Source organism: Meriones unguiculatus, chromosome 8 (genome assembly GCF_030254825.1).
Source record: "Meriones unguiculatus strain TT.TT164.6M chromosome 8, Bangor_MerUng_6.1, whole genome shotgun sequence".
NCBI lineage: Eukaryota > Metazoa > Chordata > Mammalia > Rodentia > Muridae > Meriones > Meriones unguiculatus.
In genome coordinates this window covers 45,215,813-45,239,510 of record NC_083356.1, presented here as the reverse complement: position 1 = coordinate 45,239,510, position 23,698 = coordinate 45,215,813, and the positions used below count along the sequence as shown (strand labels likewise).

Below are 23,698 nucleotides of genomic sequence, written 5' to 3'. Positions count from 1 at the left end.
GTAGATAAACATGTCTGTTTGACAAGACAGATGTGTGTGTGTTTGTCTGTGTGTCTGTATGTGCAGGGGCAGCAGAGGTTGGCTGGCTTGTTTATTCACTCTTCGCCTTACTTCTCTCTCTCTTTTTTTTTTTTTTTGAGATAGTGTCTTTCACTGAACCCGGAGCTCACAAACTGGGCTAGCCTGGCTGAGCCCCAGAGACCCTTTTGTCTTGGTCTCCCCAGAGCTGGGCTTACATACACGTGCCATTCCTTCCGGGTCTCCCGTGGGTTCCTGGATCTGAACTCAGGTCCTCTTCTTTATGTCCCGGGTACTTCACTGCCTGCGTCATCTCCCTGCTCCCAAAGGGATTTTTGCTTGCATCCACTGTACTTTATGAATATTTGGTTGTCACTGATTTACAGGGAACAACTGTTGTGATACACTCATTCAAGGGAAAAGAAACCATTCTTTCTGTGCCCCTCAGAGGTGCCTTTGCTTCTGGATTTGGATAAGAGAGGCGGTTTGGAACTAGGTTTTCTGACTGTCAAAGGCCTGCCTCAGATAACTGAGATCCTTAGAAGCCCAAGTATGGTGACTCTGATTCTCAAGGACACAGCTTTGGTGACATGTGTTACTTATGTTTAGACTGTTTCTCTTTACTTGCAGTTAAAGTTGGTCTGAGTTTTACTTTGGTAGAAGAGAGAGTTAAATTTGGTACCGGAAAGATGCTAAGATTCAAGAGAAAAAAAAACAACAAAAGTATAATAGCTTTTTCAAAACCTTTTGAAACTATGGTAATACCAGGCATGGTGAGCAAGTGAGACCATGGCAGTACTCAAATGTTCAGACATGCCATTACTGATCATTCCTGACAGTACAGCTGCTTTGGATAATATTTTGGCATTTTGAATATGTGTCCTATTTTAAAGATGTGTGATGAGAGGGTAATGTCTTTCAAGAGTGTTCTCTCTCTCTCTCTCTCTCTCTCTCTCTCTCTCTCTCACACACACACACACACACACACACAGTCTTGTTAATTGACACAAAATCTCCTGTAGCCCAACTGGCCTTCTGTATAGCTGTGGATGACCTTGAACTCCTGGTCTTCTTTCCTCTACCTCTCAATGAAATTTTACTTGTTGTGATAGGACACTGTCAACAACAAACATGGTCATCCATAGAGGTAGTATATTTACATCAATGAATACCACAGAGGAATTGCTAAGGACAGTGGTGTCCCTATATAGCAGCATGATAAATCTTGAAAAGTATTGATAGAGGAATAAAACCCCAAATTATATTAACATGGGCTTGTATATGTCTAATTTATCCGCCCCCACTTTCCTGGGGGCCAGACAGCATTGTGTATTGTTAGATGCTATAGGACTAAATGTTGAGAGAAATGGTTTCTTAGTTAAGTTTCTGTAGCTGTGATAAAACAGCATGAGCAGAAGCAACTTGTAGAGGTAAGGGTTAATGTGGCTCATGCTTCCATATCACGGCGTATCATCAAAGCAAGCCTGGGCAGCATCTTACAGCAGGAACCTGGAAGCAAGATCCAAAGTAAAGGCCATTGAGAAATTCTTCTTAATGGCTTGATCTCCTTGGCTTGCTCTCTGGTTTCTTTTGAAACCTCGGGTTACCTGCCCAAGAGCAGCACAGTGGAGTGGCCTCTCCCACATCAACCAATAATTAAGAAAATGTCCCATAGATTTCCTTATAGGCCAGTCTGGTAAAGAGCATTTTCTCAACTGAGATTCCCTCTTCCCAGATATGAATAGGTTGTGTCAAGAGCCAGCAGCGATGGATACATACAAGCACACAAGCCAAATGAGAGCAGTTAGTTATATATGAGGATCAGGACCCAGGTGGCAGGCAAGGCTAAGACTACAGAGGACCTTATTTCTTATTGGTATATGTTAGATCTTTCTAGAAAATAGAATCTGAGCAGCACAGCATCAGTTTTTAATAGTTACTAAATCTGAGTGAGAGCTACATCAGATATTTTGCTACATCAGATATATATGTACCTTTGTTGTGTGTGTTCAGATAGTTCAGCATTTAGAAACTTATTTTGCATTGTGTGACTGGAGAGTGTGAGATTTTATTCTTCCTTCTAAAATATAAAACCACCGGTCACACATTTGATGTCCAGGTGTCGTACAAGAAAGCCTATTTATACATAGTTTGACAAATTCTAAAGGACAAAAAAGTTCTTTCAGAATGAAGAGGCAAATTGACAGGTTGGGTTTCCTGCTGAGCCCATGTCTTCTGAGTACCTGAAGGGACTTGCAATTTTTCCAGATGGCCTCCTTGTTAAATGGGGTGACAAAACTGGCCCAGTGCAATTGAGCTTGAAGCCGAACTGGGAATCTAGCCAGAGTACTGGTTAGAATTAGCAAGCAGTGACAAATGCCCATTTGGCCTTGCATGCTGCTCTGAGGTACACATCTCGAGAATATGTCTAATTCATCCACCCCCACTTTCCTGGGGGCCAGACAGCATTGTTGTTCTGGCTGCAGTTGCATTTGTCCAGCTGTAAAGCATTATTCCAACACAGCATGTGGAGAGACGCTCAGTTTTATATGGCTCTATATTATCAGTGTCTAACATAAAACAACTTGACGTATACAAAATTCTGACCAAAGCTAGTTTGATATGGGTGCTGTGAGAGAATACACAGTCTAATTTTTTTTTTTTTTAATGAGAAGTGTCACCTTTATTCAGTTCCACTCTTATCAGCGGGAATACTGCACACATTGGTAAATGATCTAATTACATGTGCTCTTTTCAGATGAAAATCGGAGAGACCCACACAGACATTGAACTGAGTGGGCTATTCCCCAATACAGAATACACAGTGACTGTGTATGCCATGTTTGGAGAAGAGGCCAGCGATCCCGCTACGGGACAAGAGACAACCTGTGAGTGGGGTTCACATGAAACACTATCACAACAGCCCGAATAAATGTGTGAGATTCTGAATCCAAAATACCAGTTCTGGTGGAAAACTCTCAAGAGGCCACCGTGAAGCAGGAAAACGTATATTTAACTTAGAAGAAGAGATGTATTTCTTTTATCTTGACATGTCATGAGACGTTTGGATGTTAGCACCAGACTCTAGCATCCTTCCCATAAATCCACCCGTGTCTCTCTCTAAATGCAAACGTGCCATGTACTAGATCAGAATAGGGTGGGAGGGTCCCAGAATGTTCTGGAACCACAGCAGCTGAGGTGGGATGCTCAGCTCAGGTTAAGCACTGCTCCAGTGACAATGTTGTCAGTTCTTCTGTCTGTAAAGAAGAAACAGCATCTTATGTGCTATGTGCTTGATACAAGATTAAGTCTATGTGAAAATTTGTAATTACTCAATGTCTATTTTATACTCAGAAATGAATATTTTTCCTAAAATGTCTGATGTCTTTCTTACATGAACCCCTTTTTATTGTGTTTGGCTTTCAATTAAAATTTTATCAGGAATTCTAATTTAAAACTTTTTTTATTTTTTTTACAATTTATTCACTTTATATTCTGATTGTAGCACCCTCCCTCTCATCTTTTCCCAGTCCCACCTTCTCTCCTAGTCCTCTGAAAGAGGGACACCTCCTTCCTTACTGTCTGACCCTAGCCTATCAGGTCACATCAGGACTGCCTGGATCCTCTCCCTCTGTGGGCTGGCAAGCTCGCCCTGCCAAGGGGACATTATCAAAGAGCAAGCAACTGAGTTCTTGTCAGAGACAGTTCCTGCTCTGCTTACTAGGGAACACACATGTAGACTGAGCTGCCTATGAACTACAGCTGAGCAGGCAGTCCAAGTCCTCCAGGAAGGCAAATTTGTACTTTTCTAGTGTAGTGCCTCATGTATGCTAGACAAGTGGCATACCACTGCTATCCCATTGATGAGGAAGTTTGTTTACATTATTAATAATGTTTTAAGAAAATATATATTTGTGTTTTGAGAGGATGATAATAGATTAAGAATGATAGTATGCTAAAAAGGCCTGCCACAGGCCATTATAAACATGGTCCTGTTGATGAGTCTTTGTTATGGAAGTGCAGGAAGTACTACTCTGCTCCTTGGCACAAGATGAGTAGCAGAATATCAATAGTGCATTGTCTTTATGAGTCGACTGGAGGCTAAAGCATAACAGAAGTTTAATGCTAAAGACGTTTTCTCATATTTATTCTTTGTTAGTTCAAGCTGTACTGCCCTGTTCTTCAGAGCAATGATTAAAACATCAAATTTGGGAGAAAAAGAAAAACAAAAAACAAATTGCATCAGAAAGTATCTCTATACCACTTGAGGTATTTGGGGAAACTATCTATAAAAAAAAAAAAACAAACCTCCAACTGTCTGTCACAAATGCTCATTTATCTAGGTGCTTAAACTATGTGCAGCTCTTTCCTATCACTTGTAGCCAGAGGGAGAGAAGGAAGACAGGAAGGAGCATCAGTTCAAAATGTTCCCAAGGGGCACTTTTATGTCTCAAGGAAAATACACTTTTTCCTGCTTTGTCACTACAATGTAATTGGATTCTAGAATGATGTAAAGCTACGCGTGCATGATGCTTGATTAACATCACTGTATTTTACTTCCTACACTTCGTAGCTCCTTAAGCATTAAAATGACCACTAACTCCTGAGAGCTCTGTCATGTCTGAAGTCAGTACGCATGGAGGTAATGAACACCTTGACCACCAGAGTGGAAAGCAGTAGCCCTCGTGGCTGGGAGAAGTGGTATAACTCGTCTCCAAGGCTTTTATTCTGTTGATTCAAACAGAGCAGTCGCTGAGGTCTTGGCGTGTGTGTGTGTGTGCATATGCACGCATGTGCACTTGTGCCTGTGTGTAAGTTGCATGCTTGTTTTACGTTAGTTTTGTCACCACTACAATAGAGATGAAGCTGCTACTCTTGCAGTCTGACATTGCAGTTTAATGAGGTGACCTGGTACTTTTTAAGCTCACAGGGGTCACCTGGCCAATGACACTTACTGCGGCTATGAATCAGTGAAATCTCGGCAAAGGTTCAGAAGCTAGGGCTGTGCGCACAGAAGACAGCACCTTCTTTCTTTCACACATGGAGACACATGGCAGTTGAGTGGATGAGCTCAGACTTGGTGTTAGGTGTCTGGGTTCTGGGCTGCTGATTTCTTATTTTTATCATGCCTAATGCAGAAAGGAACGGGGAGTTACCCAAATCCTGCTTCTTTCTAAGCATGTATAACTTTCTGTTGCCATTCATTTTCTACATGGAAAAGAGTTTCTTTGTTACGTATGCAACTTAATTGATTTTTTTATGGGACAATTCCTGGAGTATTTGGGAATTATATTATCTAAGTGACTATTTTTTCAATAAGAAGTGCTTTGAAAGTCAAGGGTGTTGTTTATTATGTTTTCATTTAATTTAAATTATTTCAGTTATTTAACGTTTCAGTTCTGCTCTATTCCCTTAGTACCCTTAACCCCACCAAGAAATTTGAGAATCTCCAATGTTGGCTCGAACAGTGCTCGTTTAACCTGGGATCCCACATCCGGAAAGATCAGTGGTTACAGAATTGTGTACACCAGTGCAGATGGGACCGAAATCAATGAGGTAAGCTGTGGGGCGTGGCGTTTTTCAGGTTGTTGTGTGGTTGTCAATTATGGTCTTTTAATCAAAGCCTAGGGGATTGAGAACATGCTAATATCCCTTCCCCCATGCAGTTCTTAAAAGCTGAGTGGTCATGAGGCTCAGGTGGGTTTTGTGCCTTTATAACTCTGAAAGACACGATTTTCCTGTTTCCTTCTTTCTGTCTCTTTCTTTTGGATGCTGGCCAAGATGTAAATATGCTTTTCTTCTGATTCTCCATTATTCTCTCTCTAAAGCCCCCATTCCCTGCTGTGTGGCAGCTTGCTGACATGTTGCTGACCTCCATGTTGGTAGCTGAAATGGCATTGCTTTCTAAAACTCTATTCTCATCCCCCAAGCAGCTGCTGACATGTTCAGCTTGTCTGCCATGGCGATCTTTCTTTTTAATTAATGAAATTGTCCTTGAGCTTCAGCAAACAAATAATACTAATTATTTTTATCTAATAATTATATAATATGTACATATAATTATAATAATAAATATTAATAATGAGTGTATATGAATAATTATATAATATATAATATTATATAATTATGTGTATATAATATGTAATATATAACGCTTATTTTCTTTCATAGTTTGTGGGGTTCAGGAATTGGGAATTGGATGTACTTCTGTCCTGACGTGTAAATGGCTTGAGCTGGCATGATCTCAGTGACTTTTTGCATGTCCAGTCCATGCTCTAGGGAAGTTGGTGCAGTTGATAGCTAGAGCTGTCATGTTTGGACTCCAAGGTGCAGCTTCAGGAGTGTTGGCTCACGAGTCCCAGGACACATATCCAAAGGAGAGAGGAAGTACTTAATGGAATTATATCACCCTTAGTAATATAGACTCAGAAGTCACTTAAAGTCAGGCATGATCACCCATACATACAATCATGCACTCAAGAAACTGAGGCAGGGAATATACTATGAACTCCACAGCAAGCTCACATCTTAAAGAGACATTTGGTGTCATTGCTGCCATACACACTTCTTTGACAGAAAATGTCAGAAGTTCCTGCCTAAACCTCGTTCACTGTGGGAGAAACACTGACTTTGCCTACTGTGGGTAGCCTGGTCATCACGTAAGAGGGACCTGTGGATGGGAGATGTTCACCGGTGTGTCTCTATCTGGAGACACAATAGGCCAGGTGAATGGGGGCGAAGAAGTGTGTGTCTTCAGACTCAACAAACTGACTCAAAGTTCAGTGTAGCTCTCTCCTTGAGGAAATGGGAGCTTCACAGACTCTAGAATTTAAAGCTAAATTCTGACTTAGAAAAGAACTGAGCTTTTGCAGAAAGATACTCAGAAATGACAAAACTTGCTAAAACTTAAGAAAATATATCGTCCTGTGTGTGATGACTAATACTTTCAGGAATTATTTCCTTAGAAATATGACTTTAGCAAGATAGCAAGGTTATTTTTGTTTTATTTTTCCTTATCTTGGTCCAGGAAGCTAAGAAAAAGAGGGAATTATGGTGGATTACATCATTCCTATTTTCTGACCAAATAAAATAAGTGTTTTCATATGTTGAAACCATTTTTTTCTACAATTAAACTCAAGCAATATTGTGCAGTGTGTATTCTCATCAGAGTCACTGTGTAATGGAATGTCAACAAGGCCACATTTTCTAACCTGGACAAAGAACGTTCAACCCTTCTTCTCAGCCTTCAGAAATCTAAAGAGTAAACAATTCCAGTGAGTCTGGGGTAGGTGGGGGAAAGTTGCTTTGTTTTCAAAGATAAGAGCCCTGAGCAGTAAAGCAATTAAGATAGAATTCCTGAGCTATAGATGTTTTGTGATTGCCTTCAATAAGTAAGTTATTTTCTCAAGAGCTGCACAGTTAGCTGTGTAAGAGGCTCAGGCAGATAATGGACACAGAGGAGTGTGGTAATTAAAGTGTACAGTTACACACCACTGCAAAGAGGTGACCTTCAGCTAACATCTCAAGCTAACTTAATCTATAGTTTGCACTCCCATTTTTTTTTTTTATGTAGAAGATACTATGTGCTGAAAGAAAGACAATAATTCAAGACCAGTCAGCTAATTCCAGTGACAGGAACAACAGAGGAGGTAGGGATGAACATGATGGGGATGTATGGCCACTGGAGATGCCTTCCTTCTCAGCACTGGCCATAGAGAGACTGAGAGAGGAGGTGTTTCTGTTAGCTTGTGGGACGTCTGGGCAGATACTCATGATTCCTATTTTTACACATAATTTGTCAAGTTAAAAGTTGAAGTATTAAAAAAAATTGAAGCATAGTAAGTCCACAGACCACAGCTCACGAACCAACTGGATGGAATGATAAAATCTTCAGAAATATGGAATTATATACAACTTAGGACTTGTGGAGGCGATTGGCTTACTGTGTCCTTGAGAATGTAAAACTTTGAGCTCCCATCATGTTCAAGAGCACACTCAGAACCTCAAAGACCTTGAAAGAGCATCACTTTGCAGCCAACACCCCTGGTCTGTAGACGGTTTCCTTGGGTACTGTTAATGTATGAATACAGAATAACCTCCTGGCACATGGAAATCACCACTTAAAAATAATAAAGCCAGATCTGCACTAGCAGAAAGGAACTTTTGAAGACCACCCTCTCCTTAGAAATAGTCACACTTAAACAGCCAGGCTCCTTCCTTTTTTGAGGGGTGATACTGAGGGCTGCACCTAGGCTCTACCACTGAGTCTTTCTTTCTTTCTTTCTTTCTTTCTTTCTTTCTTTCTTTCTTTCTTTCTTTCTTTCTTTCTTTCTTTTCTTTCCTTCTTTCTTTCTTTCTTTCCTTCCTTCTTCCTTTCTTCCTCCCCTCTCTCACTTTCTTTCTCTTTTTCTAGTTCTTCTTTCTTCCTCCTTTTCCATCCTCTTCCTTCCTTCCTTTCTTTTTTTTTTTTGGCTCCACTGAAATTTGGATCAAAAGAAAAACTTTCTTTTTAATTTGAAATATGTTTAACACTGAAAAGACACAACCTGCTTTAAAGTAAGAGATTTTGTTCCTTTTTGGCCAAAGGCTTCCAAGTTACTTGATGGACATTATTAGGCTACAAGAAATTGGTGATGAAGCATGCATACTACCAACAATAACCAATCTATACCAGAAAAATCTATGTCTGCTTAAGTCATATTTCTACAAGTACAGATTTTTAAAAAAAATCATTTTAACCAACTTATGCTTAAAATAACACATGCTGGGCTGACTTCAAATTGGCTGTGTTGCTGAGGATGGCTGTGGACTTTTGGTCCTCTAGTCTCCAGTTTCCAAGAGCTGAGATGACAGGTGTGTGCCACCACAGCCAGTTTAATGCCTTTCCTGGGGAATGAACCTAGGGCATTGTGAAAGCTAAGCATAGCTACCAACCGAGCTACTCCCCTAGCCCTGGGAGTTCTTAACAGTTAAAAAGGTTACAAAATTTGAATTAATCTTATAAGTGAATGAACATGTTACCAGTTCATAAAAGAAAGCAAGAAATTCAGGAGACATCCAGGTTCTTGAAGATGTACTTGACTGCTTTCGTCTCGGTGAGCTGTGTGCCGAGCAGTTGGGAGCTGACCTCTCAACAAGGAGCTTCCAGAGTAGATAATGAAGAAAAACATTAAAAAGTCCAGGACAAACAAAACCTTGGTTGGAAATTTGCCAACACAGTGGAGACCGACTGGTTCAAAAACTCCCAGACATTTGAAGCTCTCGTAAGTGTACTGAACTGATATTCCAAAACCAGTTTCAGTAAATATGGGAAAATGAGTTCTCTCGCAGAAAGGTATTCCTTGCCTAAGAAAGTACAATTCTAGGGGTGAGACCAAGAGGCCTAATAATGAACATGAGTTCTACCAAGATTGACCTATGAGTGGGAAGGTTCAGCAAGTGAGGGCATGTATTAGGGACCGGTATCCAGAGGAGCCTGCAGAGCACAAGAGGAGCCATACTGAGGAGCTTCAGGGACTGTTTAGCTGGCCTTGGGGTTCTAGCGCCTGGATTTGTTGCTTAAGGAGTATGCTGCTTCCAAAAGAACAGATTATATGAAGAATAAGACCTCAAGAGGAGACCGTCAACAATGGAGAGCTGTCAAAAGAAGCTCAGAGAGGACTAGGGCTTTCAGACTCCAAGAAAAGATTTTTTCATCCTATTTAGGCTGATGCTCATTCCTCGTACAGAGATGAGGTAGAAAGATGCAGATGAAGATGAGGCAGAAACTCTGTAGGCATAAGATGAGACTCCCTAAAACTTCACTCAGAGGACGATTTGCCTTATTAGCTATTTACCCAAAGCCAGTCTTGGCTAGATTTCCCTCTCCCGAACACTGAATACAACTGAATAGAACTATCTATGTTTGATGGCTATGGGTGTGTGTGTGTGTGTGGAGAAACATTCTTTGGAGTAGATTGTATCTGCAGTGTGGCGTCCTAGGTTCCTAAGTGCATTGGTAGGAGTGTGTGGACAGCCCGCGCCAGGTGGACTCTCAGGTTGCAATGACTATGTTTGCCTGCCTCAGAGTGCAGCTCAGTGTTTCAGCTGAGACACCAGGCCACCCAGACATTCAGGGTGAAGGGTAACCATGGCCACTGTTCTCCTTTTGCTGCCATGGACTTTCAGAGAAGTGACGTCACCATTTTTTAGACCATGAAATGTCAGTTTCCAACAGCCATGAATCCGTGGCTCAGCCCACATCTCTCATTGCTCAGTTAGTGCTCTTTCGTCAACCCCTCCCCCTGCAATTAGACTGAAGGGAAGTATTTAGCTAGACTATTAATAAAGTTCTTCTTAAGTTATTTGCAAAACAATGACATCAAAGTCATTGTTGTCATTTCTTAAAAGTCTTCTCACATGTCCTAACGTGCTATCAGTAAAATCAGCTTCAGCTAATAGCTAACAATGTATGGCCTTATAGGCTGAGGTGGGAGTGAGCTCAGGTGGCAAAGGGCTCACTTAGCATGCAGGAAACCTTGGGTTCAGTCCCCAGCATTGCATAAATCAGTCATGATTTTTTCCTAAAATCCTCTAGGCAGAAGGATCTGAAGGCGATCCTGAGCTATATAATGCCCCCTTCCCAAACAAAACAGTACAAGAAAAGCAACTAGTAAAAATGGCACATAAAGCTTTTTATTTAGTGAAATAAGTTAATCATCCTGTCATTTATATAAAACACAGTCTTTTAAGAGGTATATAAAAGGCCTTAGCAAATGAGCAGAATTCTTTTTAGCAGGTACATATACTACATAAGAAATAGATGGTGTTACGCTTATGTGCATTTTTTCCTTTAGACTTAGTGAACCTAAGAAATTGGTTTTGTTTTTATGTAAGTTTGATATCCACATAAGATTCCCATTTGTCACAGAGCTGAGACTTAAAAAGAAAGTTAAGGTGATGCTGATCTACCATTTGAATGTTTTATGGCTCAGAAAAAAATTAGTTACACTCCTTAGCCTCAGGTTCTTATTTGGAAAGCCGTAAGTACTTAGAGTGTGGTGAGGGAAGGCAGGGGAAAGGGCTCTGAATGAATGATGTGTTTTTTCTTGGACTTAGCTACAACAGTTCAGAACATAAGGAAACAATGCATAGATACCATTTTTGAAGATTTACACTGAATTAATATTTGAAATATGAATTTGTGCATTTGTGCACTTAAATAATGAAACATATGGTAAAAATATATTTAAAACAATAGGGTTTAGAATCTGAACATCTGGGTCTAAGTCGTAGGTCCTGCTTTGCATACTCTCAGGCAAGGTCTTTAACTAATTTTTCTATCTACAAATGGAGCATAGAAATTCACGTCCTTGGAGACTTGGTGCTTAACACAGTGGATGCAGACATCGCCCAGGCATCACTAATCAGTGCTTTCTAAGAACCATCTAGAATATTGCCGATCCCTCAGGGGGGGATGGTCCTCATTTTCAGTGACTGTTGCTGTGCGACACAGCAGGCATGTAGTCTGGCTGGTCTGCTTCTCTCTGCCATGTGGTATCAGCACATGGGACTTGCATCCCTCAAGGAAATTGGCTGGGATGATGCTGCCAAAATGACCTCACTGCTGCCAGGTATCTTAGTTAGAGGCTTCAAGGCTCCAGCTGGCTGTCCCAGCCTTGCAGACACCTCAGGGTTCCAGCACGGTAAAGAAGAACCCTTCCTTCAGGTTGGCACTCCTTTTTCTTTCCTTGGTTTACACTTGATTCCTCAGAGAAGGATATTGGTTTTGTAACTGGTTCTTAGTTCAGACAAGTCCTTCTCTTAAAAAACAAAACCAAACAAAAACCAAACTTCTGTGGTGTGTCCACCTTGATTTTTATCTACTCAGTTTATTTAATAAAAGTAAGAAGGAAACCGAGTCATAGGCTCATCCAACAATTAGACAGAGTGATGAGGGAACTAACCCAAGTCATGCCCACGGGGCCCGCACTGGACGTGGAAGACAGACGGAATGCAAGTAGATCCAGACCCAGAGGGAGTTCAGGTGTGAATAGTGCCAGGAAGGAACAGCGACGGCAGTGTTAGAGAGCAAGTCTGCTGACAAACGCGGACAGGGAAAACCTCCCAGGGAGGCACTTTAGCATAGTTGTATAGGTGAGGAAGGCTGAATTTTGAAAGAACTGAGCAGTAGAGTCAAAGACAAGACGAATTACATTTGCAAAGACCCTAGGCAGAAAGAGGTGGGAGCATGCTTACACTGCATATACCTTCTGAGAATCCCCCAGAGAAACAGCTGGTAAGCAGTCTAAGGTCAGAATTTGCGCAGATGGACGCTCCCTGGCTTTGTGATTCGGTGTTGCGCTTTGCAGTCGTGATAACCCTCCAGCCAGCTGAGCAGCAGATAATAATGAAATGGCTGATGCGGTCTGAGAGGATTGGACATAGACTCTGTGGTTGCTCTGTTCTGCAGGTTGAAGTCGACCCCATCACTACCTTCCCTCTGAAAGGCTTGACCCCCCTCACGGAGTACTCTATTGCCATCTTCTCCCTCTATGAGGAGGGGCAGTCCTTGCCTCTGGTTGGAGAGTTTACCACAGGTAAGCCTTATCCTGGATTGAAAGGGTTTCAGAAGCAACTATTTAGTGAACCTGTGGCAACCTCCTCCTCTGAGACTTTGAATCCCTACTAATTCTTAAGATATTACCAACAAGTGAACAATCAGATAGCTAACATGTGCTGGCTGATGCTTTTCTACTAAAGTAAGGAAGAGAGAGAAAATGCCACCTCACTTTTTGAAGTTTAGTTCCCTGCGCTCATGCACATGCAGGAAGCACTAATTTGACTCAGTGGGTTAAAAAAAAGGACATAAAGTTAGGGGCAGGATGTAGCGGGGGGAGTCCAGGAGGAGTTGAAGTGGGGGATGGATATGACAAAAGATATATTGTGTTCATTTATGAAACTTTCAAACAATAAAAAATGCACAAAACATCACTTAAAGAAAAGTGTACCCTGTTGTCTAAACCCTTTCCCCGTTTCTTTTATTTCTTAATATAAAATTTTTACTCTCTCCTTCCATTCATGTGTGTGTGGGTGCATTAGGCTGAACTCCAAAATTACTGATACCAGACAGTTTTCTGCCAATGGAAATGACTTTTCAATATTTAACTTAGTGCGTTATGTTATGATATAGATGTAATGTACCGGAGTCCAAAACTTAACCCAACAAGGAATGGTTGAAATGCTGAAATTAAATAGAAGGCATGAAGACAATTTTTTCCATTGCACTCTGTCATTTCCCTGTAGACAGGGAACATTTTCTTCTGCCTCACAGTGGCAGCAATCCTGTTTTCCTTCCGAATTTATTGATTACACTTGGAAACAAATACATCTCTAAACGGAGGAAATAAGGCAATTTAGGGAAAAAATGGAAATTAACCAAATTCGTCTTATGCGGACTCTACTTGGATTTCTCAGGGTGCCCTAACAGAGTTTTCAAATCACTGATTTCAAATATAGTCAATGACTGGAGAAATTGTTCTGGGCACAGTATGCTTTCTGAGGTAAATTCCCAAAGTGTGTATGCTGTGAGGTGGTGGAATGAGTGACAGACAATGTTTTCTCTCTGGCGCTGCCCACATGCCCATGTTAAAAAGGAGAAGGTTCTTCTCCAGGACTTCACTCACTGCCAAGGAGTGATTTGATACTAAAATGTAGAGAGCTAAAATGAAGCATTTCTCTAACCTTTAATCCTTTCCTCAAAATACCTTCGGAATATAATGCCTGTCCATAATAATGGATATGACATTTTTACTTTAAAACTGTGTTCATGTGTGTGTACATGCATGCGTGTGTGCGTGTGTGTACGAAGGCCAGACAACTTCCTTGTATGTCATCCTCAAGAATATCAACACTTTCTTTGAGACGGTGGCTCTCATTGGCCTGGAGCTCACCAAGTAAGCTAGACCAGCTGACGAGCAAGCTCCAGGATCCTTCGCTTTCTGCCTTTTTAGGGCTGCTGTTAACCATCAGGAGCCACCGCACACAGCACTTTTACATGTGTTCTGGTGTGGGGTGGAGGGCGAACTCGGGTCCTCGTGGTTTTGACTGAGGCATGCACTTTGACTGACCTGCCTTATCGGCTCCAGTTTTACTTTTCGTACTTTATGAAAATGGCCCAATATAAGAATGTAAGAGTCCTGGAGTTACTGGGGAAATTTTCAGGGAACATTATTTCTGTGGTTTCCCTAATCTATGGTATTGGAAGGTGCTGGAAACAGACATTAAAGCCACACTGGATGGATCGAGGCTGGTTCCCTGCTCTGGCTTTCCCAAACCAAGAACTCCCTCAGTCTTCCCATCCTATTGCCTCCGGGAAGCTGGTTGAGCTTTGTTTCTTGCCTTCTCACTTCTCAAACCCAATCTCCTCTGTGGCTCACAGAGGAAGTTCCTGCCCAACAATACTTGGAAATTGATGAGGTGAAGACAGACAGTTTTCGAGTGACCTGGCATCCGCTCTCAGCTGAGGAAGGACAGCACAAGCTGATGTGGATTCCGGTCTATGGTGGGAAGACCCAGGAGGTGAGTTGACTGAACCACAGCAACAACTGATGCTGAATATATTCCCCGGAAGTGAAGGGCTACGGCTGCACCCAGGTTGGTCTCCGTTTTTAAAATGGACTTGAGAACTGCAGAAGAAGCCACGCTTTGTTTTTGTATTTTTGAGACATTGTTTCTCCATGTAGCCCTGGCTGTGCTAGAACTCACTCTGTTGACTAGGCTGACCTCGAACTCAGAGATCTGCCTGTCTCTATCCTCCCGAGTGCTGAAAGTAAAGGTGTGCACCACCCCCACCCAGCCAGAAATAGTATCTTGCAGGACACAGCATTTGACATTTCATAGGCATCAAATAATTCTGTAGTTCAAAGATTAAACATGGTACCAGGGCTTTAGTTATGTATCTCAGATTCTTTGGCCCTCACAATAATATTTAATAAAACTTTACAGTCAACTTTTACAACATTAATAATAATTTTGTGACAGAAGTGAAAGCAATAAGGTCTTTAGTTTAATTTAAAAATGATTTCAGCTTTTTACTGTTTTATTCAGTTAGTTCTTACTCATATACATATTTTCATTTCCCATTTTTTCTTTTAAAAAATTATATTCTTTTATTTTTGAGATTATAGTATGATTACATAATTCCCCCTCCTTTTTTCTCCCTACAAATGGTCCCATATGCTCGTTCTTGCTCTCGTTCCAATTCATGGCCTCTTTTTCATGAATTGTTTTTGCATGCATATATATTATCTGTACACATACTTTATCCAAGGTTCAGGCATTGCTAGAGGGCACAGAAAGATCTTGAGAACCAGAGGATCAGGGAGTTTGCTGTGAGAATGTGTCTCCTATGAATATTAGAAGCTATACCCACCAAGTCTCACCAGCATGGCTGCACAGATGTGAGTTGAACAAGGAAGACAATAGCAGACAGAGGAAAGTGGACAGGGCAAAGACCAATCGGCCTCAGCCCTACAGTTCGGGAGAAATAGTCTTTCCCAGGGAAGAGCACACCAACATCAAATGGTCACCCCCTCCTTTTTTAAAGCAACCTTAATTACTAGGCACCAAATGCTTTCCAGGTTTCCCTGAAAGAAGAGCAGGACTCCTATGTTGTTGAAGGCCTGGATCCTGGAACCGAGTACGAAGTCTCACTGTTAGCTGTGCTTGATGACGGGAGTGAGAGTGAGGTGGTGACTGCTGTTGGGACCACACGTAAGTCCTGGATTGGCCACACTGAGCTTTAGTGTTCACTGTCCACACTGACAGCCTGTCTTCCCCATCAGGCCTCAGGGTTTCTTTGATTCTCCAGAATTTGTCTTATGTCTTACAGACAATGGCATTCATGTTTGAAGCATAATAATTTCACAGACTGTCATCACAGTGAAGGCGTTGACCATTTCTGTCATGTCCATTTTATTCTCCAGCACTGAACAGTGTATTTGGCTTATCTTAATTGTACCATAACCACTCATAGAGCAGAAAGATAGATGAAAAGATGGATAGTTTGATATATTCATAAATGAACAAATTAGAAAATAAAGCAGATATTAATGATGCCAAGAATTTCTGGAAGCTTTCAAGTTGATCTTGGTTATAAGGACATTTTGCAAAATTTACTCTCCGATTGATATTCGATTGATAGTCTCTTCTTTTTTCTTTTTGAAATCATGTATTAACTAACAGCAGCCTTCTTTTTTAAAAAAGAAAGATTAACCATATATTAGATTCTCTTAGATGGCATTCGGAAGATTTCTTGGAGAGTGCAGTTGGGAGATGCTTCTGTATGAACTGAAGCGAGCATGGTCCTGCACAGGGAAAACCTGAGCCCCATTAATCCAGAAGCCACAGAGCTAGAATCAGTCAACCTCTGAATTGTACCAAAGTGAGATAGAGAGGCTGGGCCCAGTACCCCTGTGTCTTCAGCTGGTGGGAAAGACTGTCCGTTAAAGAGGCTGTGACTTCAGAAGAAGCAATTCCCAAAGCTAGGAGATGCGGGCAGCCTGTTTGCTGACCTGCTCAATGGGTGTGCTGATCTGCCAGTTATTACAGCAGGGCACACAGCCGCCCCATTCCAGCACCAACCCATGGTAGATTCTCTGCTGGTGATTACAGCAGGCCACACAGCCGCTCCATTCCAGCACCAACCCATGGTAGATTCAGGCCACAGAGGGTGCACCGCCTGCCTGAGCTCATTGCTCTCTTGGGTGGTCTTTCCAGGCAAACTGTTTTTACTTGGTCTGTAATTTAATTATCTTTAATTATCATTGCTATGCCCGCCCCTATTTAAAAATTAACTGTGAGCTCTCATAATTTTGTAGATGTAATTCAAGTGCTTGTCTCAAGTCTCTGCTGAGACACTGACACCTTTCCGGGTTACCTCCTTTATCAGTTGAAACGACCTATATGGCTGCTGTACAGCTCACCTCTTCTTCCTTAAAAGTCACAGTCATGTTTGTTGTTGGAAGAAAGAAAGATAGTATCAGTGCAGTTTCCTTCAAAAGTTATATGAAAGTTTATGCAAATGTGTAGAATATCATCTTTACATAATTTATAAGTAGTGAATTTTCTTTCAGTTGATGATTTTTGGACTGAAACGCCCACAACTGTAGAACCTACCAGCCCTGTGACTTCAGGTGAGGACACACAGGGAACTGTTTATCCACCATAAGTTTGATTTAAGTGGAGGTTATGTTTCCTAGTTTTATTTAGTTTTTGTTATGGATTGGAAAAAAAAAAATGTTCTTTTCTTGTTTTCTTGAAAACAGTTCACATGTCACCAACCTTTGAACTTTACATCTTTCACCAAGGACCACTCAGTCTCCTAGTTCACCATCATTAAAGCTCTCTGAGTCCTACTGTCATCTTGGATTCACACTCACCTTTCTGAGGCCGTCAACACAGCAACACTGCAGAGGTCTTTGTGTCAGTCACTTCTGTTGCTCTCTTGACCTATGTAGTGTTATGCCCTCGCCATTTGTCTCCTCTCTCATCTAAGTTTTTCTTTCTCTTTCTGTATACCTCCCAGCCAGCTGTCTGAGCTGAGTCAGTAACACACACCCTTATCTCCCTATCTAAAACACGGCCGTAGCTCATTACCCATTCACCCATTCATTTGTTTATTCCTCAGCTAATCTTTATTTGGACCCTGAGCTTTCCTGATTGGAACATACACATTCTCTCTTGGTAGTTCCTGTTTTCTGTTACACCAGTTAAGCCCCTCCCCCCCACAGCTACTATGTGTCATTTTTACATTTTTTCTCTACTTGATCATGCGTGTATCAAAGATCTACACCATATGATGTTTAAGATGGGTTCAATGAATATTCTTATGAAGGAGTGAATGAAGTGAAAGGAAATGTGCAATGGAGATGGTGAGAGGGAAGGAAGTCAGTGTAGAAGAGAGAATTTTGGAAAATGGAGTATATGAGGGAAGGGACGCCTTGGCAGATGAAGGTGGATATTCCAGTGAATACAGGTGAAGAAATTTGGGCAAATGTCTTAGGAAAGATACTGTGTGGGGGAAAGAATAACTTGTGTGGGCTGAAAAGATAAAGGCAGCCTGAGCTGGGGAGCTCTTCTTGAGTGAGTAGTGTTAAAACAGGCCAGTGTGTGAGTATGGGGGGATGGGCAGGTAGACGGATGGAGATTGGTGAGATCTGGCACTCCATGCCCACTTCCCTAAGAAGGTGCTAGCATGAGGTTCTTAGGACCATGCTCCCTTTTGAGTTTGGTCCAGTGGCTTTCCTTCAGTTCTCTGTCAGCCATGAACGTGGAGGTCCTGTTTTACATGGGTGTTCCTCATGGGGCTGCACTGAATGATGCCGGATGCCACTCCACAGACAGTACCTGTGTCTCATTTTGGGGTATGATGGCCTACAAGTTCTTTAATCTGTGGTTGCATTTATTCCAGTTCTCCAGACAGGAATCAGAAACCTGGTTATAGATGATGAAACTGCCACTAGCCTGCGGGTCACATGGGACATTTCTGACAACAATGTGGAGCAGTTTAGGGTGACCTACCTGACAGCCCAAGGGGACCCTATGGAAGAAGTGGTAGGAACGGTCTGTATAACTGTGGCTGACCAGGAGTCCCAAGCCTTTGTGGGTGGAGCTGCCATGGCTGTCTGGAGAGATGCGCACAAGCTGCCCTTCTCATTACTTAATGACTCCATGTCTGCAGAAACTAACGTTCTTGCTCAATCCACACTTCACTGTTGGTTTTGTCATGTCCTTTCTAACTCTAAAACCCACCCCACACAGTTTGCTTCAAACTAATCAAGCCTCTGCAGCTTTCTACTAGTATTGCCTTTGCTGGTTGCCCATCTGTTAACCTAAGGAGGGTTATAATAGAGCCACTATGCTAGGTGTGGTGGCACGTGTCTGTGGTTCCTAGGGAGGCTGATGGAAGAAGATCACCTAAGCTTAGGAGTTGGAGACCAGCTGGAAACACAGCTAGAACCTATCTATTTCAAGGCTAGCCAAATCAAGGACAAAGGACCATTCCACACCTGTATTTGTACACATGTATGTAGATTTGTTTGTAAAATTTCAAGGCAGGCATTAAATGTTTTTGCTCTTCGGAATCTGCTGTAAAGCCTTTAAACAAAGTACACAAGGGAGGTCTAATAGACATATTTTTCACTGACATCAACTAACTTTAAGCATATTTATAGCTATTTCTCATTAAAAAAAATCATGGTCATCTCTTCTCAAGGCTTTGTGATGCATTTTCTTTAAGTTGTTTTAGGTGCATTTCTAATGTGGCAAAGCTGGTACATTCTTAATCATGGCCATGTTTTCTTAATTTCTATTATGCTGTCCCCTTTGGAATTATTTCTTACAAACATGTCCAGACCAAAGAGAGAACTCCAGTTTCCAGCCAGAAGCTGTTCAGCTTCTTACAGTTCATGCTCTATTTCTTACCATGATGTATCACTACAAAACCTGTTCCTTTTCTTGTGTTGTTTTTAACACTCTAGGCAGGAATTCTCCAAAACTCATCATTGCTCAAGAATAACATTGCCCCTACCTATTTTAACTTCGATGAAAAAATTGTTTGATCCCAACGTTAGTTATTTCCAGGTGATGGGAGGAACAGTCCAGGGCATAGTGTCAGGCTCCAAGGCTTCGCACCTAGTGAATAGCCAGCACGTTCATGCCTTTCATCTGGCAGTGTTTCTGGAAAGTCAGTGCTTGCTCAGATGATTTAGCTTGCATTGTAATTTCTCTCTGACAATAAAACATTCCAAATGATTCTTGACTGGCAAATTAAAAATATTTTTGGTGTGCCAATTAAAAATGCAATTTGGATTCAGAAAGGCAAATAGGACGGACATTTAAAGAGGGAGAAAACAGGGAATAGGACAGGAGCCTACCACAGAGGGCCTCTGAAAGACTATACTGTTTGAGGTATGAAAGCGATGCTGAGACTCAGAGCCAAACTTTGGGCAGAGTGCAGGGAATCTTAGGAAAGAGGGGGGAGATAGAGGGACCTGGAGGGGACAGGAGCTCCACAAGGAGAACAACAGAACCAAAAAATGTGCACATAAGGGTTTTTTTTTTCTTCTGAGACTGATACTCCAACCAAAAACCATGTATGGAGATAACCTAGAACCCCTGCACAGATGTAGCCCATGGCAGCTAAGTGTCCAAGTGGGTTCCCTAATAAGAGGAACAGGGGCTGTCTCTGACATGAACTCAGTGGCTGGCTCTTTGATCACCTCCCCATGAGGTGGGAGCAGCCTTACCAGGCCACAGAGGAAGACAATGCAGCCAGTCCTGATGAGACCAATAGGCCAGGGTCAGAGCGAAGGGGAGGAGGACCTCCCCTATCAGTGGACTTGGGGAGGGGCATGGGAGGAGATGAAGGAGGAAGGGTAGGTCTGTGAGGATGTGAGGGAGGGGGCTACATCTGGGATACAAAGTAAATAAACCGTAATTAATAAAAAATAGATAAATTTAAAAAATGTAATTTGGTAGCCAGGCATGGTGGCATAAGCCTTTAATCCCAGCACTCAGGGAGGCAGAATAGGTGGATCTCTGTGAGTTTGAGGCCAGCCTGGTCTACAAAGCAAGTCCAGGACAGCTAAGGCTACACAGAGAAATGCTGTCTTAAAAAACAAAAAACAAACAAACAAAAAAAGAAATTTGGACATTTTATTTTCCCTAGTATTATCCCACTAATGTAACTTGGTTCCTAAAAACAAGAACCCACAAAGACTTTCCAGCATGAGAAACTTTCCTTTTTGTTTTCAAGAAGCAAATTTAGCTTCTTGGTGCTAATTCCTGCTGATCTGGAAAAGGTAGCAATTTAATCTCTCACGTGTACTTGTAAGCTCTGTACAGTAAAATAATAACAATATTTACTTTGGGTGGCTTCTAGATTGTGTTCCCTTTTTAAAAAATTAGCACTATTTATATTTGAAAAACTTGAATACCTAAGTGAAAGGAAAATGATCAAAAGTCTTGATCTGCCCAGCTAAATAAATCTTTGAAGAAAATGAAAAATATCGATAAGTTTACTGTGTAGCACAGTCTTTGTTTTCCACCACATAAAAGAAATCCTAGTGGGAGTCTCAAATTCCAAGCTCCTTTAGTGAATTCTAATTAAATTAGATTTACGCCTGTCACTTATAGGCTTTATTGGTTGAAAGACTGGCCCAAAGATTGAGAATTTATAGATGTATTTTATCAAATGCTACTGCTGTATAAATGCAATAATGTATTATTTTAATTCTTCAACTCATTAAAAAGTGTGTGTGAGACAGACAGACAGACAGACAGACACACACACACACACAGACAGGATGGGGGGAGGGAAGAGCACAGGAACATGAGCAAACTCATTCCCCCGTGAAGGCCTAAGATGACTTCTGCCATCTTCCTCTATCATTCACTCCTTTTCATCAAGAAAAGGGTCTTTCATTGAATCTGTATCTTTGCATATCACTACATTTGATAGCAAGCCTCCAGGATCTGCCAGTCTCTACTCCCCTGGTGCTGGGGTTATGGGCATGTGCTTCCATGCCCAGATTTTTATGTAGTTGTGGGGACCTGAACTCAGGTCCTCATGCTTGGGCCTTGAGTGCTTGAGCTATCTTTCCCCGTCCTGCATTACTAGTAAGACAGAAAGTAGGATGCGTCTGAGTTTAGAATACAAAAGTAAAGTAGGACAGTGAGATGCAGGTCAATGACAAAGTTGAAGGGCCTTGAAATTGTGTGGATCAGGTGATATCTTAAAATAATGCTATCTGGGTTGGAGAGATAGTTTAGTCAATAAAGTGCTTGTCTTGCAAGCATGAGGAAGGAGTTATATTTCCTAAACCTTGTCAAACAACAGTATCAACAACAACACTGGGTGTGGTGGTGCACTTGTAATCACAGCCCTGGAGAGGGAGGAATGGGTGGATCTTTGGGCTTGCTGGCTAGCTCTCCTAACTACTCAATAAGTAACAGATCAACGAGAGACCTGGTCTCAAAAACAAGAAAGTGGGTGTGCCTGAGGAATGACATTTATGACTGCCCTCTGGCCACCACATACACATGCTTACACTTGCATGTCCATCCACACATATATTATATACCTGCACACATATGACAGTGCATACACACAAACACAAACACACACACACACACACACAATGCTTACCCAGGGTAGATGGATGGCTAAGACATGCTATGAAAACAATGAAGAAAATGTGTCCCGTTAATACACATGTTTTCTCTTACCATCGTTCCAAGTTTTCTTTCACTGATTATATTTGCATGGGCAAGACAGTACTCAAGTTGGAGAACTAAATACCAGAAAGCATTGTAAAACAAAAGGAGAGAAGGAGAGCTAAATGTACCAGTTGGGGTATGTGAATTACTTTTGTACTTTTAGGCATAATTAAGTCTACCAAACTTCAAAAAAATATTTGACATGTAAGAATGGCAGTCAATATTTCATAGGGACTGGCTTGCACAGTGCTTTATGACACTGCAAGGCCCCAAGGAACACTGTTAGAGCAGAGGTGTCTCTCTTACTTGTAAAATGTTACTTGGGATTCAGCATTCCATAAGCCTTTATGTCATTGTCAACCACAGCCTAAATTCTGGCTGGTGGACATTGTCTAAAGAGGGACTACTTAAAGTGTCCCTTAGTCTCCTCCTACAGAGTGATTCCTGATATTAACATTGAGTTTTGGAAACCTTGACAGCCATTTAACATTGCTGCAACAATCCAAGAGTGCGATCACTTTTCTATCAGTTTAACTTGATTGTATTTGACACAAGTACTAGACAACAGTGAATTGGAATTAAAGCAATGCTACCAGCACCACCTTGAATTATCCTCCATCACTGGATGAAAACCAGCCTAAACATGGAATTTTGCAAGAGGGGACACGACAAAGTGCAGGGACTCTAGTTTCTTCTGCAGGTCACAGCTTGCTGTATGTGATCCAGACAGCTCTGATAGAGCCAGACAGAAAAGCTAAATGTTTGAAAAAATTAAAAACATGAAGCTCCCTCGTGGTGTTTGCATCCAACTTAATCACTAACATCTTTCATAGATTTGTCTTAAAAAATAAAAGGCACCAGCTGCTATGACTTCAGCATTTGTTTTTAAGTAGGAGCTTCTATTAATATACATAATTTTATTCTCCTTTACTTAAATACGCAGATTCCAAACACTGAAATTTGCATACCCTAGAGGGAATTTCCATTTTACTCTTGGGAATGAATATCGGGGGGGGGGGGGGGGGCAGGGAGTTTTGTTCTTCATACTTGTATGGCATAAACCCCAAAGGTTAAGCAAGGTCTAGATCAGATCTATGAGGTTTCAGTATGGCCCCTGTACTGGACCACGTGGGTCTGTTTCCCCATCTATAAAGTGATATCTCCCCCTTAAAAGGTTACTGCCATGATGAAACAACGTACTGGATCCAGATTCTTCTAGTAGCACCTGGCACGAAACGTTTGGTGCTTAATGAGGGCTGTTGCTATAAACTACGGCAACTACTTTCTGGCGCGCGGTGGGAACCCTCCAGCGTGGCCACACTGCTCTACAGGATTCCACAGGCCATAGGCTTCTCAGTGTGAGAGCTGACCTTATTTAAAGAGAATCTACATGGGTGGTTTGCGAGACGGCTTGGAACGA

The 23,698-nt window shown here is 41.7% G+C and overlaps 1 protein-coding gene across 4 annotated transcripts in view; it reads left to right on the top strand.

Annotated features, from left to right (window-relative positions):
- Window positions 1-23,698, top strand: part of Col14a1 (collagen type XIV alpha 1 chain) — a 216,034-nt gene that overhangs the window by 79,952 nt on the left and 112,384 nt on the right. For 3 of the 4 annotated variants that reach the window (XM_021650060.2, XM_060389409.1, XM_021650062.2), the window contains exons 13-19: window positions 2,777-2,906; window positions 5,435-5,574; window positions 12,470-12,596; window positions 14,438-14,577; window positions 15,639-15,771; window positions 17,133-17,192; window positions 18,470-18,621. In XM_021650060.2, the coding sequence (XP_021505735.1) occupies window positions 2,777-2,906; window positions 5,435-5,574; window positions 12,470-12,596; window positions 14,438-14,577; window positions 15,639-15,771; window positions 17,133-17,192; window positions 18,470-18,621 (882 nt within the window). The remainder of the gene's footprint in view (window positions 1-2,776; window positions 2,907-5,434; window positions 5,575-12,469; window positions 12,597-14,437; window positions 14,578-15,638; window positions 15,772-17,132; window positions 17,193-18,469; window positions 18,622-23,698) is intronic. The other variant, XM_021650061.2, reaches the window with a different exon arrangement.